The following is a 20606-nucleotide window of genomic DNA, read 5'->3' on the forward strand; positions in this document are numbered from 1 at the left end:
ATTTTCAGTCATTTTTGGTCGAAGTTATCTCCCACATTATTTATCCGAAAAATTTGAAACCTATTTGTTTGTGTAAATATGAAAATTGTGTGTAAACGCAAAAAATCTAGACCTTTAACTTGTATATTCTTGAATTTATATGGGTCTAAAATCAGCTAGATGTGCTATGCCCTCAAACTCGATCGACAAATGATCAAAGTTCAAATCCTCATAGCACCTGAACCGATGACTCTAAAAGATCAAAATTTGGGATTTAAGCGTTTTTCAACATGGGCAACAACATATTAAAAAATCATCAAAATCTGAGACTATGAGGTTTTTTTCAGTTACACTTCCCTTTGGTGGCTTTGCAAGAACGCATTATTTTAACTTTGTGAAGCAAATGCAATGCTACTAGCCACAACATGAAACTAAATTTGGCAAAGCTGCATCCACAAGTCTTTGATTTCTAGATTGGCTATTAGACCAGGGTAGACATCATAACGCATTCCAAATCAACCATTTTAGAAGAGGCAAGATGAAGCAAACAGTAATACAACATAGCTAAAAACTTCTAAGTGTAACATATAACAAACTGCCGCACAATTATAACATCATTACAAGAAACAACTTTATTATAACAATATGGTTTATGGCTGATAGAAGTAGAAAAGTAGCTTGTTTTCAATAAACAGGTTTCAGGAAATTAGGCTAGTGTAAAGACAAAGTTTACAATTAGTGTTAAAAATTTAAATAAACTACACAGCTATAAATAAAGAACGACAGACTCAAAGAATGAACTTGTAGTATAAATAGCTTTAGTTGATTATAGCTATTAATAATTTATATGTTCCATATCCACAAGATATTTAAGGTTCATGCATACACTAAGGAGTTATGCTCAGTGTTCGGGAATGATAAATACAAGTTTTGTACATAAAAATAAGAAAAAAAATCAAATCCATGCAATAGTAAAGTATTCCAAATCCATGCATAAAGTAACAATAGAAATTTCAGTTTGTTTCTCTTTCACTGCATTTCCATGGTTCGGTATTACCATGATCTTTGAGAGGTCTTTACTAATATGACTAAGAAAAGTTAAGGAAATATTGGGTTTCATTCAAATAATAATAATTTGAAAATAATTGTTCTTAATCCGTACCATCTTACCAAAATAAATAATTTATTCACAGGTGAGTTTATTATGAACATGATGTTATCTACAGCTTTCTTTTTTAAAAGTTGATTTAAAGAAATTTAGTTGAACATAATTGTTTTAGTTGAACATAAATCAGCTTAACATATAGTTAACTTGCAATATGACACTCAAAAATTGTTTTGTAAGTGGTTCAAGTGAGTGTATGTTCAAAAAATTTAGAATAAATTTTTCATGAAAGTGCAAACAAGTTAGATTTAAAATGGCGCACAAAGATGGCAATAATATTCAAATAACACCATACCCTGGAAATGCAGTGATTTATCAAATGTGTGGAACGAAAAGTAAGAAAAACAATGCACTTTGATACATTTAGGTGTATAGTAGTTATAAGAGATAAAAAGGCATAAGCCAAGAATATAAGATGCATTGCGTAAAAATGCAAAATCGAGTCTCTTGTGCAAAAGAGATCAGCTCTTTGACTACAGTGAAATGTAAATCGAGGGACATTGATTGAAGCTCTTGTACAAACGCTAGGATATACATCACAAGGTGTCTAGTCGCTTCAAAATTTCATCCACAAAGTCCTGTAAGCAAGTAAGTGTGGTAAATATACAAGTACAAATGCATAGAAGAACATTCAACAGGAAATAGCTTGATTCAAAATGGTTTTGCAGAATATTTCTCAGAATCTAATTTATAAATTGATTCACAAACAATAATAGATAATCAATAAGCAATCACTATGTTTCCATGACACGCATGAAGCACATCATGCGTGTTTGGAGTTGTGCGCAAGTTGTGTTATCATGCGAATTAAGTGTTTCTTCGAATATTCGAATGATGGGGATTGACTCCGGTGCCTTGTTGAAAAAAGGCAAGGAATTGTACGCTATAAGTGAATAATTAGCTTTGCAGTTAGCGATGCGTGTTTTAGCGATGCAAAAACTTGAAACTCGGTCGATAAAGTATGACGAAAGCATTGAAAATGTTCAAAATGGAATAGCTGGTGCAGTATTTTAATGCGCACCATTTCGCAAATGCTGTTTCCATAATTCGCAAGCATGATGATGAATTTGATAAAGTTTTGTGAATCGCAAACCTCGCTTGGCTTGCGGATTTATGCCATTTCTATGATGTGGTTAACTTGCAGACTGGCTCAAATTTACGATTCATGCGCATCATGGAAGCATAGTGAATAAGAGGTAATCAATAAACAACAAGTGATTAAACAGAAATGCATTAGAAGTGCTTTGATTAAGATTTCTTATTGTTTCGTTTACACGTTCAGCTGTACATCTTTTTGAATACTAAAGGTAGGATCACACTAAATCGCAGTATATCGACATCCATCCCATAATACATCAGTGATCGTCAGCGATAAAATTGTTCACGCTATCGCGGACCAATCCGAGTTTACATCAGCAAATCAGCGAACATGGTGTTCTCATTATATGATGTCATCACTGAAATGATGAAATACTAGTACCGCAGTAACTACATGTATGATAAAAGGAAATACAGATGAAGCAGTCAGCGACAGCCAATCATCATCGCGGAAGCGGTTCACATTGTGCAGACTGCCATGAATGCTCAGCAAACTATCGGGAGGGTTTGACGGCTGCAATGTTTCTCGATAATCCGCATTGCCTCAAAGATCCCATTGGTTTACGGCGCATATAGTTGATAAATAATCATCGAGAGGACAATTCCCAACATACAGCGTGAACCAGCCTTTAGGCTATCTTCTTCAACTCATGAGATCCAGACTACACTTTGCTATTAATTATACGGAAAACTAAGGCCAGGTTACTTCAAATATAATCAGATTACCGTAACACAAACTGATAGTAATGAATTGCAAATAAATGGAAACGTTTTGCCTCCTTAACTGCTAATATTTATTGAGGAGGCAGTCGATAACAGATTGCGTGCTAGAAACAATAACGGCTTGTTAGCCTCAATGCGTCGGGAATCAGCCATACATATTGTCTCACAACTACAGTGTGTTGAAGGAAGCAGATTATGTTATACATGTATTCGTATTGAGTTCCTGTGCTTATTTGATGCTGATACAACAAGTTGGTATCTGATGCTAATCATACTAAATTATAACTACAGGTAGTCATTGTTTGATGAGGTACTCGTTAACAACAACTCGGAGCAACAGCAGACTTTCAAACTGCTTCAGTACTCATTTAACTCAAATCCCTTTTAACTGCGATGGTGCAGTAGCTGTGCAGTTGTGAGGGTAACTTCATGACATCGCATATGTACAATAAGATGAATAAGTTGGCTATATCGCTGTTTGTCAGCGTTTTCTTTTCAGAATTCACCGTTTACTATGTGCACCGTAAACTTCTGCATCAACGAAGCATCTTACAGCAACACTTGATGAAGCACGACATGCTGGGACAGTTTGCAGCCGTCAAACCTTCCGGATAGTTTGCCGAGCATCAACAACCTGTAGAATAAGCACCATTTCGGCGATAGTGATTCGCTGTTGCGAAAAGCGTAATCTACTCATTTCCGTTTATGATAATTGCTGCGGGCCTAGTATTTAATTCGAGCCCGCAAAAACAGAGGGTTTTTCGTAAAAAAGAAAAATAAGAGCATTACATTGCTAAGTATTCACTGATGCAAACACAGATGGGTTTGTGATAGTGTGAACGTTATTATCATTGACAGTCACCAAAGAATTCTGACCTCAACGCCGAGATACGGCGATATAGTGTGAACCAGCCTTTAGGCAACTGGCATTAAACGCAAATCCATGTAATTACGGCTGTACAGTTGTGAGGGTAACTGTATGTCATCGTACACGTACAATAAGTTTGCTAGGCAACTGGCAATGTAGCCATCCTTTCCCCATCCCTTGCTCAGTATTTTATCATATAGAACATATGCTTCCTGGGATTATATCTGTTTGTGTGTATTGTTCGTTTTCTACCCTAGGACACTTATATTTCGCTAGTATTTAGTTTCGTGAGTAGCATACAGAGTAAAATTTCACTGCAACTTAATTTCGCAGCTCTGATGAGTGCAAAAATATAGTGATGTGAAAATAAATGCAGTGGAACTAACATAATTAGATTCCTCAGGTTCAGTTCACCGCAGACCTGTATTCACTGGTTGCAAGTTGGGGCGGCTAATGTTAAGCGATTAGTTATGAATACTTGGGGGTGTTGAGGGGGCGGTGTAAGCCCCCAACAGGTTTTTCTTATGTAGGGCCTCAGCCGGACCCCTCGTGTGAAGTTAAAAAAAAATTTTATCGGAAAGTATCAACATTTTTCTATTTTTTGAGATTTGTTTTGTTTTAGGTGATGTGACTGACGAGACATTTTTAAATTAAAATAGGCAAAACTTGACCGCAGTTAAAACGCTCAGAAAAAAAGACATCTTTTTCTTTTGAGCGTTTTAACAAAGATCAATTTTGCCGATTTTATTTTAAGTTCATACGGAGGTTTTCACGCTTCCGATGGGACATGGCCAAGAGGATTTTTGGTAAAATTTGATATTTTACAAACCTTTATAAAGGTCGTTAACAAGAATATTTTGCCACTGATGATGATAATAATGACGCCTAAGAACTACTAAATGTTGATGTTTGTCTCTATGGCTTCGAACAAAGTGATATTCTACAGCAATAAAAACCGTCTCCATAGCCGTTGGGCAAATAACTTTTCGAATAAATGATGTTGAGGTCGAGTTATCTGAAGCAATTTATCATTGCGTGGGAGCGGACCAAACAAATCCGTTCGAGTTAACCTTGTGTTTGAGATGAAATGTTACATTATATCCGAGGGCGAGTTATCCGAGTTTGACTGTACTTAGCCGCGGTAAGTTCCTAAAAAGTTGGGACGGCTCAGCCGGCCAAACACCCCAGAGAATACAGGCCTGGTTCACCAATAAGAAAAAAATTTCAATTTGGGACTAGTTTGTAATTGTGAACCGCAGGTAGAATGGTGTGAGCGAGGTCGATAATACAATTTGATCGCTTGTTGCCATTTGTTTCTTGGACTATCAATGAACAAAGCTATTTAATTTCGCGTTTTCGCTTGTTCGTTATGATAGTTTAGTTTCGCACATGAAATTTTCGCGAGAGCATGACTCTGCGAAAACGCGAAAGTTAGATGAGGCGAATACATAAGTGTCCTAGGGTAGTTCAATACTCTTATATTGTCAGAGAAAAGAAAAAAATACTACTACTCAGGGATCAATAAATCTATAATATATATGATAAAATGAGAAATAATAAAAAGCAAAAGATGCTATATGTACAGCAGTACACTACCGTACATACTGTCAAATGGTTAGGCCGATTCATTTCAGATATTCTAGTTTATTATAGGTTTTTAAAACCTTGAAATTTATTACTAAAATATTAAATAAGACTTTAGTATATATACGAAAACAGTAAAAAAAGCTTTAATATATAAAAGTAAAATATACCATTTCACCAAATGCTGACGAAATGGCCTAACCTAGGCTTTCACAATTCTGAGATTTATTTAATGACAAATTCATTTGTCAATGGGTTTTCCAGAACAAATCACCATCATTAAACTAGGACTACTTAACTAGAACTCATTAAACGAGGACTACAATGTACCTGTGGTGTTTACCAAACAGGGAGTTGAGAGAGATCCTAGTCAGCTGAGGGTACTAACTATCACACTAAGTAAACAGACTTGTCTCGTCATGTAACAGTGTGCTAACGAATTGGATAATGTCATCATGAATGTCATCCTTGGCATGTTGTTTTCATGTGGTGCAAACAGTGATAAGGCATTAAAATAGCTCAGATTTCATATCAGAAAACTTTAAAATCGAGTTAAGGTAGTTAACATATGAAGAACTTGATACCGGCAAAGTTCTTCATGAAGGGGTGGTCACACGAGAGCTGAAACGAACTAAACGCCTCAAAACGACATCGCTGTCAGTTAGAAAGTGTTCGGCCAAAGACATATCTGGCCGAAGCGAACCATTTCGGTCCTGCTCGAAATTTCGTGGCCGAACCCTTGCTCTTATTGGCTGATTAAAATTTTAGCAAGCATGCGTCACATTTCTCCTGAAGTGCGTGTGAGTAAAGTTAAAAAAGAAATGGGACGATGCTTTTATTTCGTTAAATAAACAACATAAAGCAATTTACGACAAGACTCACCCAGACTTGTGATTGAGTTGCATAAATGTAAGATGTTGCACTTAAGTTTTGCATAAATGTAAGAGAATGGTTGTGATTTTTTTCGTGCAGAATATAAGTAATGTGTCATACTAATCCTGATGAAGTATCGTTGATTGATTTATTTATGTAAAACCACAGTACTATGATAAAGACTGTTTTTGTTTGTTATGTAATCAGCATTGAAAAACATTCATATGTTAATAAAAATGTACCTATGTTGATGGGAAGGGTTGGCAAAGTCTTTGTATCGAGCAATTTATTTTGAGCAGCTGAACGATCTTTTGATAAATCTGCTGCGTAATTATAATTAATAATTGTTTCTCAAAGGTTTTTGTTAACAATACAAATATTTAGCTCAAATACATAAAAACTACCAATGAAGCAGTGTCCTGTATGGTATCTAGGAAGCGAAGTGACTTCAGATGCCGTGTGACATGTGGCTTAGCCGAACCAAAGTAAAACAACTTCCGAATCAAACCAAACCTAAGTCGGTTCGGCGCTCGTGTGACCACGCCTTTACTGTAGCTATAAGATATTTTTAACATCAAAAGTATTTGTTTTTTGGAACATTTTAAAAGTATGTGATTAGCTTCTACATTAACGGTATGATTTAGAAGCAATCGATAGCTTGTTTGTTGAGTATGCTTATTCAGAATATGCAGCTCTCTAGTTGCTTACTATAGACCGATATAAGACCATTTGTTAGCTCTTGAAAGTTGTGTGTAAAGCGGAGTGTAAAGTAAGCAAACATGTGCCTGATATTAGGTAACGGTAGAGTCAGCTAGCAGTGGCAGCGAAAGTCGCCCAACTATTAAGCTACTTGGCCTTGGCTCTATGGTATTGTAGGCCAATAGATTTACTCACTGTTACAGGCTGTTTACAGTCAGAGAACAAGTCCTACAAAAGAACAAAACATGCTTTCAATGTCTGGTCATATGTCAGTAATATTGGCATCAGATAACGCTGTTTTATAACATTCATCTGTGAATGACTCATGAAAAACTTTTAAAATGTTGTCATCGTGAGAGCTTGATAGTTTTTATTAATAGAAGTAAAAACTGAATTTTGTTGGACTGAGAGATTGCCTTTTTATTCTAATGAGTGAACGCTAGCTAAGTTGATAATAGGATTTATGAAAAGGTAAGAGATGAAATTGATGATGAAGTTGACGATCAGGTTGACGATCAAGTTGACGATCAGGTTGACGATCAGGTTGACGATCAGGTTGACGATCAGGTTGACGATCAGGTTGACGATCAAGTTGACGATCAGGTTGACGATCAGGTTGACGATCAGGTTGACGATCAGGTTGACGATCAGGTTGACGATAAAGTTGACGATCAGGTTGACGATAAAGTTGACGATCAGGTTGACGATAAAGTTGACGATAAAGTTGTTGATGAAGTTGTTGATGAAGTTAATGAAGTAAAACGTTTGCACCATTTAAACCACGGGTATTAACTTTCTAGCAGTAGTTATAGAATTAAACCAATCGGTTAGTGTGTACATCTTGTGGAGAATGTTAGCAAAAAGTCTTCCTTCATACAAATAAGAAATTTAAGACTGTCCGAAAAAATTACCTCTTCTCAGAAATCATCCATCTGTTTAAACTTATCAGCATGCGCTCTGCTTTACGAATAAAAACTTTGAATGGACAATTTTCCGATAATCTAGTTGAAAAACGAGGGATTTTAATAGCATTATTTATAGTCACAGCTGTTTTCCGTCGATATTTTGCAATGACTTCAAATCTGTTTGTCTGCTTTTCATGTTTTGAAAATGTTGAACAAACCTGCTACTTGATCGAAATTATACGAAAAGTTATTCAAATCCAAATATGTAGTGTTAACTGCTACTGTCAATGTGATAAAAATGTGTGCAGTCAGTTAACTGTGAAGGAAACTTTTCCTTGGTTGCAAAATCTTTTCAAGTTTAAGCAAGTCTTGGAATTACACAATGTTATTCGCACAACAATATATTTGGGATTGAATACATCTGGGCCCGGTATCTATAACCGTGGCGGTGAAAAGGTTTCACAATCTTGAATATTTCTTTTCCCGACTGGAATTCTGGCGTGTGGGTATCGGACAGAGAGACTTTTGAAGCTATCGAGCAAAGACAGTGATACTTTTGAAGCTATCGAGCAAAGACAGTCATACTTTTTGTTCTCAAGTAGAGATTTGCTTGCTAAAAGTATTTCTAAAACATTTTTGGAACACAAAACCACAAGCCTTCCTTATGACAAAGGGAAAAAACCATGTCCAGCCTGTTATCATTTGTCATTTCCCATCCAATTAATTTAAAAAAGGCTGTAAACATGCTGCAGGCTACAACGAGATCACATTCTTTAGCGATTGAAAGAATTCCCAACGCACTTACGAGTAGAAACTGTTTCCTCTCTTCTCTATCTTCCAGCTCCAGGATTTCATCTAAGTCAACATCGCAAGGATATGTCTCTCCAGAGCTTTCCTACATAAAGTAAAAGCATGACAAAGCGTGATCAGATGTTATAAAAAAACTGCTTAATAGATGTATATTTATAGGCAGAAGCAGCCACACCAGCGTACCAACTTGCTCAGCAAAACGCTTGCGACGCTAGGCTCGGCAGCATCTGTTCACATAAAAGCTGCATCGCTAAACATAATCGCGGAATCAAATAAAATGTTCGCTCGCCATGTCGTTTCTATAATGGTGACCTTCACCTGTACAGTGCATTTCGAGAAGGTTTTGCCTGCGGCCTTTTGCAAAAATTGAACAGCGCTAAACTATTGCGATGCCGCCGGCAACTACCGGCGGTCCTCGGCGGTCCTCGGCGCATAGGTTCCCATTTCACCGCTAATAGCCTGCGGTGCAGTCACTGTGCTTTGTGACGCATATGGGAACCAGACTTTACCAAAAGCTACGCTTGAGCGCTCTGTCATGTAACACACAAATTGATAATTTTAAGATTTGATTTTCAAACAAAATTAGTCGATAAAAATTATTTCCCCTTTCTAGACATATTATTGGTCATATATAATGAAAACTTTGAGTAAAAATGTTACAAGCAAGAAATAAAAACGAATAAAATTTTAGAGCTTGAGTCCGGTGGAGGTCAAGACACATACAATGCTTCTCAAAGGCAACAGCAGAAGTCACGCTGATTGGGGAGGTCGTGTCTTTAAGAAGAGATATGTAAGTTGTTGTAAGTTCATGCATTGTATTGGTGTTGTTCTTTGAACACAGTGAGGTTACTGCAGGTCATATTGTGTACCAGTAAACCATATAATTACGTCTTAAATGTGAAAATAATCCTATTTTATGTTTCAATAAAGATTGATTCGGTAAAAGTGCAAACAAAAAACCTGAAAAAGGAAGTTCAGTACCTCCAACAAGGTTAACTCTTTCACTACCGCATCAAATTCACTATTCTGACTAAATTAATTCCAACAGATTTTTGAAAATCGATATACCGCTAGTATTTACGCAATATATCGAGAATCAATGCAGATATTGTTTTAGTGTAAAACGCATCATATTCAAAACAAAATTCCCTACAACATAAGTAAAAAATTGTTTAGTGAATCCCACCCTCGCAAAAGTTCTGGCGCTTCCTTTGTGTTGAAAAACACTGAGTTTATTCTTGCCATGAAAAAAGCGGTTTGGTTTTGCCATTTTAAAAATTGATTAGAAATGGAATTGCTGAGCAAAAATTTTTTTGATTGGTTGCATATGATTAGCAACAAGGTTGTTTCATTGGAGACAAAATTTGATTTGTCGAGCTAATGTGTAGGCTTCGTAATGAAAAGAAAAGTGAAACCATATTGACAAGCCGATACATTGGCTCATGTAATAGAAGTACAGTCGGTAAGCCGATACATCGGCTTATGGACTGTACTTCTATTACTGCAAAAGCCGATACATTGGTTTTTGATAGCGGAAAAGTTAAGAACCACTGCTATAGAAGTTAGACTGTACTAGCTACCTACCACTTCTATAGAGGTTTGACTCTACCAGCTACCCACTACTGCTATTAATAGAGGTTTGACTGTACTAGCTACCTACCCCTGCTATAGAGGTTTGACTGTACTAGCTACCTACCCCTGCTATAGAGGTTTGACTGTACTAGCTACCTACCACTGCTATAGAAGTTTGACTGTACTAGCTACTTTCTGACATTCATTTTGCTGAATCACTAGAAACTTTCCTTTCATCTCAGGAATTTTATCAGCTGATAAATCAATAAATTATTTACTGAAGACTTGCTCAGTGTAAGAAGTAGGGTTTATGCATTGTACAGTAGAGGCTCCTACAACGTAAATAATCCGTTCCGATAACATTTACGTTGTAAGTACTTTACCTCATATGAACAGTAAATACATGTAAATTGCCTAATCCGTTCCAAGATCTTTTCAAACTCAACCCTTTGACCATACAAAAAGAAAAAACCAGACTAGACTTGACTTTTTATCTTGTCTGTATCGTAACTGTAATAATATTAGTTTGTATCAACAACTAGCCTCCTTTTTCTGATCAATTTTACTAGTTTTATTGACAATGATTGCGGTAATTTTACAATACGTTGATTGAAAACACATATAATCGACATCCATTTTTAAAACCATTTGTTCATTTGTCCTAGACAGTAAAGTCTATTCTGGAAAGTAAAACTAATAACAAATAAATTATACGTCCACAATAAAGCAAAACAAAAATATATTTTACTATAAAAAGGGCGGTGTCTACCTGTTTGTCGTCCATCTGTATCCAGGGAGTCAAGGTTAAGATAAATTTAATAACTTTTGGCGATACTCCCAACTCATGACATTCAAATTGGTAGATCGACGGTGTAGCACCAGCACAAATCGATCGCCTTTATTTATGAACAATTGCACAGTTACCTATTTTCTGTATCGTCGACACATCTCATGATCAATCACGACGAAATGAAATGTCAAGGAAGTTGTATATATAATAGATGTAACGCCATACGAACGCCGCTTTTCTCACAAGTGCAGCGAGATATGTTACCATTCACATCAAATTTGAGAAGTTGCCCCTACTTGACATCGTACGTTATATGGAATTCATTAAGTGTTATGAAGCAAAAAATTCGCATAATTTTTTTATGCTATCTCGAATTTAAGTTTAGAAGGTATACATTATAGGAGCGTCTACTGTACATAGAACAGCTGTGACTATTACGCAAGGCGTGACAGTTACTACTATAAATATTGCAAGACATGATAAGTGATAAGATAGAGAAAAGTTTTTCATGACATTAGTGATCACATTATTGAACAACAAAACAGCTACCAGCTGTAATAAATTGACAACTTGCAATCACCAAAGGCTACTTACTTTTTGGTTCCTTTTGTGAATGGCTGATTCATCCGAAGCATTTGAAGGTCTTACATAGTACAAACAAAAAATTGTAGTCACTGCCCATTATAGTCAAAAGTCCCAAACTAGATTAAGTAAGTTTTGTGTAGTATTACATCACATGTAGTTAGTACAGATAAAATTTCAGCATTACCAGCAAATCTAGAACTTTCTGGACACTTTTAGATACCCTACTAGTAACTTAGGAGGTACGCGCGGTAAGTATCCGAAAATATCTATTTGCAGAAGCAGATACGTGATAAGAGTTATTAATACTAAATGTATCCATGGTCTTGAAGTTGTTTTCTGCATGCGTTTTCAGGAATATGCGATTGATATATACAGTCATTGACAAAAGAGTGCTCAACATACAAGAAAATTGAGACACAATCAAAATGTCAAGGAAGTTTCTGCCTTGATATATGAGGCAACTTTAAGATGCGAGCGTACGAGGTGGTCTTTAATGACTCCACTAAGCGGCCGAGTATGGGACAGGGCGCTTTCAAACAGCATCGCTTGATCTTTCTTGTCGAATCAGATTGCAAAAAGTTTTAAAAAAGCCGGCAAAAAGCGACCAGCTGGAAAAAAGAAGTCAAAAAATTAAAACGAACACAAAGTTAGAGTTTAGTAAAAGATTGAAAAATAGCTTCAGGTGTTTGTTTAGTCAATTTCATTTAACTTAAATTCAAGTTTATGTTATGTTGGGTAGCGCCACAAGTCTAGTGTACATAACATGTTGCCGTCGCGTCTCTCTCATACAGCCATCAGCTAGTAAGTCTGTCTCGAAGGTAAGAATTCCATACAGCACTGTACATACATGGTACGTACTGCATGTAGTACATATTAATGTTACGTTTTATTGCAGATCATAACCACTAACTAGGTAATTGTTACTTTGTAAGCGTAGATAGTGAATTACAACAATTAAAAACGTGTTCTTCCATTGTAATATCCTTTTTTATGTAGTGTGTCATAATATGGGAACAAATTAATTTGTATTTAGTTAGTTTATATAAAAAATATCGCTTCAAGATACGACAATATTAACACACAAGTTCCGAAACGCATTAAGCTCGTATGTCGAGGTATGACTGTATCTTAGCAATGAACTGTAGAGGCAGCCATTAAAAGATTTTAACATACCTACACTGAGCGCGTTTTTATAAAATAAAGTTTCAACTACTGTAGACTAAAAACATTAAACAAGATCTCAGACTATGACTGTTAATAATGCATCACCATCCTTGCACTCATTCCATGTCAATGGACTCTATATGAGCCTGGTATAGCATACCTTCGTGTACTTCAATTCATTCAAAAACTATAGTGTTCCTCATGAAATTAGGAGGTCAACTCAATTGGACCTGAAAGTCATACACCCACCATAACTTTTACCATCTACAAATAGGAAATACCAAAGCATGTTTTATTCAGCTCAAGAGTAAATCAGTTCCTATATCTCCTCTTACCATTGCATGATCTCAGGCTAGTGGTGTACTGGTGTACAGCTAGTGGTGTACTGAGGAATTAGACAACTCATGTGAATAGGAACATGGACTGAAATCAAACCAGCATTTCATTCTCAGATATTTGTCAGTCGAAGTTCCAGGCATAAGCAATTAAACTGGCTTGATAATTTCCAGACAGTCATGATAAAGTTTGGATTGAATCATAGTTCCACTGTACTATGCAAGAAATGCTTCCAAATCATGTCAATTACCATGTAATAAAAGTGGCAGCAAACAAGAGAGCTTCCACAACACCAAATTCCAACTTTCAATTGCATAACAGGTGACTGTTTATTTTATGTTTGTCTAAGTAAGTAGATTTGACTGGAGTATGACGCAGTCTTTTGAATTGTGATCTGTATGCTTGTGTATGGTTATAACTGAATCGTGTGTTGTTATAATTCATTACAAAGGTAGTCGGTGTATTCTAAAAGGTGTTCATTTACGGGTCATGAATAGCTCTGATACGGCGTTAGTCACAAATCGCTGAAAGCAGCGGGAGGTCTGAATAAATGCTGCTCCTATACCAAATACTATGATAGATATTTTGTCACGTGGACCCGCCTATAACCTTAAATAGCATAGGCCTAATTTAATAAACTGTTTTCTGGTAAACTTGACTAAAAATTTCAAATTCACTACTTTGCCTACTATTGCAAAAGACATTATTGCAATAGTTTTTTAATATGTAAATTTTAGTTTTCTTCTTATTAAAATTGTTTAAATATTATTAATAAGGCAAAACAATGTGACAGGACTTGCTAATTTTAGCTACATTACACTTAAGAAAAATTTAAGACAGTCTGTTTTTATAATTTTCTTGTACATTAAACATTGCGTAGGCAGCGGCAAAAAGGCATCTTCAGTAGCATGTGAAAGTGAAATTTGCAAAAAGGTGACTGGAGGAAGCGATTCCGAGTATTTAATTACAACAATCGAAATTAGAAAGATTGATATTTTTAGCAAGCTTTTAACCTCTGTTTTACTTTTTGAATTAGCAATATATGGAACATCTGGAGCACACGTGGCAAAAACCATATACCCAGTCAGTAAGCTACTGAATGTGGATAAAATTAGAGACCTCTTCTAGAAGGTACATCTTAACTCTTTCGCTACCATAAGCCGATGTATCGGCTATCGCAGTAATAGCAGTACAGACCGCAAGCCGATGTATCGGCTATTCAATAAAATTTCAATTTTCTTTTCATTACGAAGCCCACACATTAGCTAGACCAATCAAAATTTGTCTCCAACAAAACAACCTTGTTGCCAATTACGTGCGACCAATCGAAAATCTTTTGGCTAAGCAATTCCATTTCTACTTATTTTTCAAAATGGTCAAACCAGATCCCAATCGTCACGACAATAAAATATTCACCGCGCTCGTTCAATGAAAAGGAAGCGTAAGAGATTTGTTCGAGAGTGGGATTCACTAGAGATTTTGAACTTATCATGGAGAAACCTTTGTTCTGAATAATATGAAATTTACAGTAAAACAATATCTGCAGTAGTTCTCGAGATATTGCATAAACACTAGCGGTATATCGAATTCTGGAAATCGATTTGAATTAATTTGGTCAACATAGCGATTTTAGCGCAGTAATGAAAGTGTTGCTAGGACATCATTGTTTATATTTTTTTATTTATTTTAAAGTTATCCATGGCAGGCTTGTTTCATAGCATTACTCTTATTATTATTATTAGCTTCGTAATCAACTTCATCAGATCTCACTCTAAGCATTAATAATAAGCACCAAAATATTATAGCTGCAAGGCTACAGAGCTGCGTCAAGGTCGATGGCATTAATTACAAATTTTTATTTTGTCAATTTAATTATTTAAAACACATTTTTAAATTTTCATATGAATTGCTTTGCAGAGCTATGAATACTTTGTGGATTGATATATTAAGGTCAGTTTATCAAGGACAACTTCAACAGTGCCGTCAGGAAGAAGTCTTGGCACCAATTTGTAAGCAATTATTCCTAGATATAAATCCAAATTCCAGCCAAACCCAACAGAGTTATAGTATTTTGATCAGTGTTACACCAGCTCATGCACAGCAGTTGCTGCAAAAGTCGATAGTTTTATTATTGCGTGTAAAGTAAATGAGACCGTTCAATAAAATTGAACAATTTTTTGATAGTGAGGACAGTAGGGGTGAAACAGGAAGGCCGGATTCAAGAGTTGCCATCAAGACACATTCTTATGAGGATCAAATCACCATTGGGTAGCTTCAGCCACCACATAATGGCGTTAAGGATGAATTTACCTAAAGTTTTAGTTAATTATATACGAATTAATTATATCATAAGTTAATTATATCAGAATGTGTCAATATTTGTTTATCACTTGCGATTGTTATTGATGTTTGAGGTGCTTTGACTGCCAAGATGTTTCAAGATTAAAATTGACAAAACTTGATGACGGTTAAAATGTCATTTTGCAAGTATTTTCTTCAAAGTTTTAACAGGGATGATCAAGTTTTGTCGATTTCAATCTTGAAACATTCTGGTGGTCAGATCAGCTCAAACATTAAAAACAATTGCTAATGATAGAAAAATACCGACACTTTCTGATAAAATCTACTACAATTTTGTGAAAGTCGATCTTTAAAGGTTGACTTGCAACAAAATTCACATTACAGTTATTTGGTATCAAAATACTCACCATGTATTACTCTGCTGTGTTATAGGTGCAAAATATGTGGAAATGTGATTACAAGCTCTTAAAAGCTAAAAAACGAACAGTTAATCGCTGCCATCAAGAAAATGTCATAGATTGGAATCCCTTTCCAAATCGGCTCAAACGGGATGTAGTTGAACACGATGGCTTCTGTTTACACTTTCATGCAACCTCATTCCTTGAAATATTTTCATAAATATACTTCACACATTCAATAAAACCATGTCTATTGTCCGTACACGTCTATTTCACCATCATTGTAATGCTGTCACTTTGAGCACTGATATCTCAAAACCTACCGTAAAATTAGTTTAATCTTTTAACCTTAGCTCGAAGGAATGCATATCATCTTCTGATAAACAAGAGGAGCCTGTTAGTCACCAGTGATAGTCGAAAAATACTGCAAAAATTTTTTCGCGCCATTTGGCAGGAAGTATGGGTCACATGATCAGATTACGGCTAGATGATTAGACCAAGCTGAAACAAAACTGTAAAGTAGCGAGCATCTATATTTGATACGGGGTTTTTTGTAGAACCCGCAGTGTCTGTCATAAACTAGTGCTACGAGACGTTTTAAATTGAGCCTTTTATTGGCCTTTAATTTCATGTGATAACATCACGTGTCAAAACAATAATCACAATGTTCGAGTAAGTAATCGAAATAAAGAGATTTCAAACTACGGCGTTTTTGTGATGGCTGCGATTGTCTGTTCGTTTTTGAGCTTATAAGAGCTTGTAATCACTTTTCCACATATTTTGCACCTACATCGCAGCAGAGTAAGACATGGTGAATCTTTTGATACCAAATAACTGTGATGTGAATTTTGTTGCAAGTAAACCTTTAAGGTTGGATACCATTTCTGTTACTGGTAGCCTTTTAGGAATTGCAGCTGCAACCTGATGTTTGCCGGTCAATCACTTTAGATCGGTAGGCCACAGCTGTTCTCAACCTTTTACTAGCTGTGACTAGAAGACACTTGCCTGGTATCTTGCCAAGCCACAGCTGTAACTCATATCTAATCACTGCTAATCCCAAACCCAGTGTTGCAAATGGAGCCTGTCTCGGCTCTATTCAACAATCTAAGAGGTCTGATAAAAATTCTCTGCAAACATTGCGGGGTTCCCAGTTTAATCAACAATCAAACAAGAGTAAATGGGAGGACCCCTCGACAGGTGCACAACAGGTAAAATAACGCCGACCGCAACTAGCAATTAGCTGCTGACAATGCGAGACACAATAACTTACCCTGACAGCGGCCCGACAAGTACGAGAATATGACAACAAAGAGCTGCTTTGCTCAAACAGATATTTGCACAGCGTAATGTGAGATGGAATTAGTACAATAAACCTAAAATACACCACCCAGCAAGGGTGGGGCTTTGATACATTTTAGTTCACCAACTAATGGTAGTAAATACTGCCAATAACGCTGCCAATAACACAGGGGTATATCCTATGCACCCATTTAAATAAATCTCGAGTTTATCTTGGTCTACAACAGTTAAGAAAGACAATGAAATGCTTGTATTCATCAGGAAACTCACAAGATGACAAGCACAATGATAGCATCGTTTTATGATTATTAGCACATGAGTTCATAGGGTGTTTTTGCATTTCCTACGTGCATGGGGTATGCGATTGGGTACCCGTGAGACTGTTGAATTTTAATCACGCTCCATTTGCAATTTTAGGAACGATACGGTACTTTGTGTTTTGATTTGAGATCACAAGGTGGCCTACACGATAGCCAAATCCGGAAGATTTATCGACAGTGAATCTGGGCGTGCATGATGATGCGTGATTAAAACCATAGCTTGAGAACCTTATAGGCATAAATACTTTCATTATTTCAGGCTATGATAACCAAGCAATAACAAACCTTAAAAAATACTTGGTATATACTAAAAACATTTTATCAAATCCGTTTGCAGATATCCGATTGAGTATTTGCTGTAGGTCGGCCCGATATTGTTGAAATCGAAATGTGGAAGACATCTCAAAGGTTATGAACCTAAACATGACTTAAGGAACGCTTCTCGCGTACCCTATTCTATGATCGATATTTTGTCGGCTCTAGGGTAGACATAAGGAATCTGCAAACACTCTTTTAGTAATAAATAGAGTACCAAATTAATTTTTTAGCCAAAATCGCCTCTGACTAAAAGTGTTAAAATCTCTATTTGGTCTATATTACCTTTCAAGATAATTACAGCGCTACATAGCCTAGAGGTTCTTAGAGACAGAGGCGTAATCATTGCAGAGACAAAAAATTGAAAAATCACCTTGAAACTTGTCATAACCCCAGTAAACTTGGCAAAATGTTTCTCAGCAGAATCCTCCTCCCTCAGGTAGAACCCTCCCCTCAGGTGGAACCCTCCCCCTCAGGTAGAACCCTTCCCCTCAGGTAGAACCCTTCCCCTCAGGTAGAATGTTTTGTCTGCGAGTCTTTATGTATCACTGATGATGGATACAGAAGATTATGGACATATAAGATAAACAACACATGTTATCAGAGCAGGCAATTAACCAACTAGTTGATGGCAATTAGCACGATTTCTTTGGGTGCAAATGTCACACAATGAGAATAAAGATGGCATGTAAGACAAGGTGCTTATTGATTTAAGTGTGTGTTTAGCATCAGATAACTGGTTGAAAGCCATCAATCTGTTGGCCCACCTATAAGGAGTCGGCTCAACTGTTTAAGTGAAGCGTGTGATCATGTTAAATGGCGTTTGATTGCTTGGATTGGCAAACACCATTCTTTAATCAGATTCATTATTTGTGTGCGAAACCGAAGCATTTCGGTGTCTCTCATGTGCTAGATAGGCCAAAGTCAACCAAAGGTAACTAAAGGCAAAGTACTTTGGTATAACGAAGCTATAAAAGTCGCTACTAGTCGATTTTCAACGTATAGTACATTGAGATTTTGAAAATTTTGAGATGCGAAGAAAATTTACCGACAGTTTACGATGGGGCCGCTAGGTGGCCACTTATGAGAACAGCATAGCTCGGTCTTTCTCATTGGATAAAAAAGGAGTTCAAGTTGGCTAAAAGTCAAGGTGAAAGCGAGGCAAAAAGATCTATACCGGAAGAGAAAAATAAAAAATGCAAACAAAATTGGAATTAAATTTACTGTAAGATTAAATCTTACAGTTCAGTGTATGCATAGTAAGCTATATGAGTATAAGTCAAATTTAAAGTTTATATTACGTAGCCCTAAAACAAAAGTGTAGCATACCAGGTGTGTTGCCGCCATGACTCTCTCACAACGCCACTACCCGCTCCCGCCTATCTCGAAGGTAAGAACCCTATACAATATTGTACATAACAAGTGAGATACGAGCTTGATCTGGGAACACATAAGCTCGTCTCTCAAGGTATTGCTGTAGTCCCAGTAGCAGCTCAGACTACTCCTCATGATTGTCACATCAACAACTACTCTAAAACCTCTAATTGAACGCCATGGCGTTCAATTAGAACACTATTTTTAACTGTTCAAATAAAGGTGGTATTGAGTTAGAGGTTTACAGTACATATTATGGGTAATAATAATATATATTGTTATATATTATATTATATATAGGTTTACGGTATATTTTATTTTACATTTTATATTAAAACTTATCTTTTAGCAAATAGCCATTCCCACATTCTTAATAAATCATTTTACTAGACTGTAAAGCTTCTGTAGTAGGTAATGAGTGTAAGTGCTTGGGTGTAAGTTGTCATGTCCCACCATCCTTCAAGACTGGCTATTTTATTTCTAATATTACCATATAAAATTTATTTGCATTTTTGCTGTTTGAAAACTGTAGCATTCATTTACCAACTTAGTATTTTTTCTATCAACCTATAAATCTGTGTAGCAATAGTGTTGTAGCATGTTGTCAGGCAAATGAGAGCGCACTAAACCAAACTTAAAAACTCTGCTTAAATGTCTATTACATAAGCTTAGTTGCCTAAAAATGTGACCCTTGAATTGCTGCTAGCAAAGGGTGTGAACTAGGTTTATGTAGGTAGTAGGTGTAGGTAGTGCAAAATTCTGCAATGATCAAAAATGCATGTTCACTCACTCTTGTAAGAGCAAGGCTAAGCAAACTTGCTATATATGCATAAAAGTAGCTAACATGGGTCTCTGAGGTACTTTTACCTGTTGAATATAAAATCTTAAATACTCTATATATATACATAAAAAAGGATTAATATGTATCTGCGAAGTACTCACATCTATTGAATATAGAGTCTTGAGTTCAGCGTCTATCCAGAATTCTATCTTTAATCTTTTTTGTATAAGTCTGATTTGATTCTGTCCGTATTTCATTGTCAGAAATTTGGTTTTTTGCTCTTGTTGTTTTACATCCTCAACAGACAAATCAGTTCCGTTGTTCTTATTTTCCGTGAAGCTCACAGCTGTAGCTGCAGGTGGTGATCGAGCGCTAGCCATATTAGTCTGGCTTCTGATGAAAGTCAAACTAGAGAATGAAAAATCCTTTCAAAAGCACGTGCATTTGTATACATGTACTGTACCGCTCACGAAATCGGAGTGACGATTTACCTTTACCATACAATTGTTTATAAAAAAAAAAAAAAAAAAAAAAAATTATTTTAAAAAATATTATTTCAACATAACATCACAAAATAATATGTAACTTTACGAGTGTTGAGTCACGTCTTACCCGACCAATCACAATCAGCGATATCAAATAAATCGGGGAGGGTAATAATGTAGCA

The 20606-nt window shown here is 36.1% G+C and overlaps 1 protein-coding gene across 2 annotated transcripts; it reads right to left on the reverse strand.

The window, feature by feature from the left end:
• Positions 1-606: 606 nt before the first annotated feature.
• On the reverse strand, positions 607-20331 carry LOC137396157 (protein phosphatase 1 regulatory subunit 14A-like). 2 transcript variants are annotated; one of them, XM_068082310.1, is made up of 4 exons: positions 20101-20331; positions 8700-8789; positions 7185-7217; positions 607-1722 (listed from the first exon to the last, which is right to left on the reverse strand). In XM_068082310.1, exons 1-4 carry the CDS (start codon positions 20317-20319, stop codon positions 1681-1683), a joined length of 384 nt encoding a protein of 127 aa, XP_067938411.1. In that variant the 5' UTR covers positions 20320-20331; the 3' UTR covers positions 607-1680. The 2 variants fall into 2 exon arrangements, with proteins under 2 accessions (XP_067938411.1, XP_067938412.1); XM_068082311.1 differs by lacking the exon at positions 7185-7217.
• Positions 20332-20606: the final 275 nt, after the last annotated feature.

This window comes from Watersipora subatra, chromosome 5 (genome assembly GCF_963576615.1).
Source record: "Watersipora subatra chromosome 5, tzWatSuba1.1, whole genome shotgun sequence".
Taxonomy (NCBI): domain Eukaryota; kingdom Metazoa; phylum Bryozoa; class Gymnolaemata; order Cheilostomatida; family Watersiporidae; genus Watersipora; species Watersipora subatra.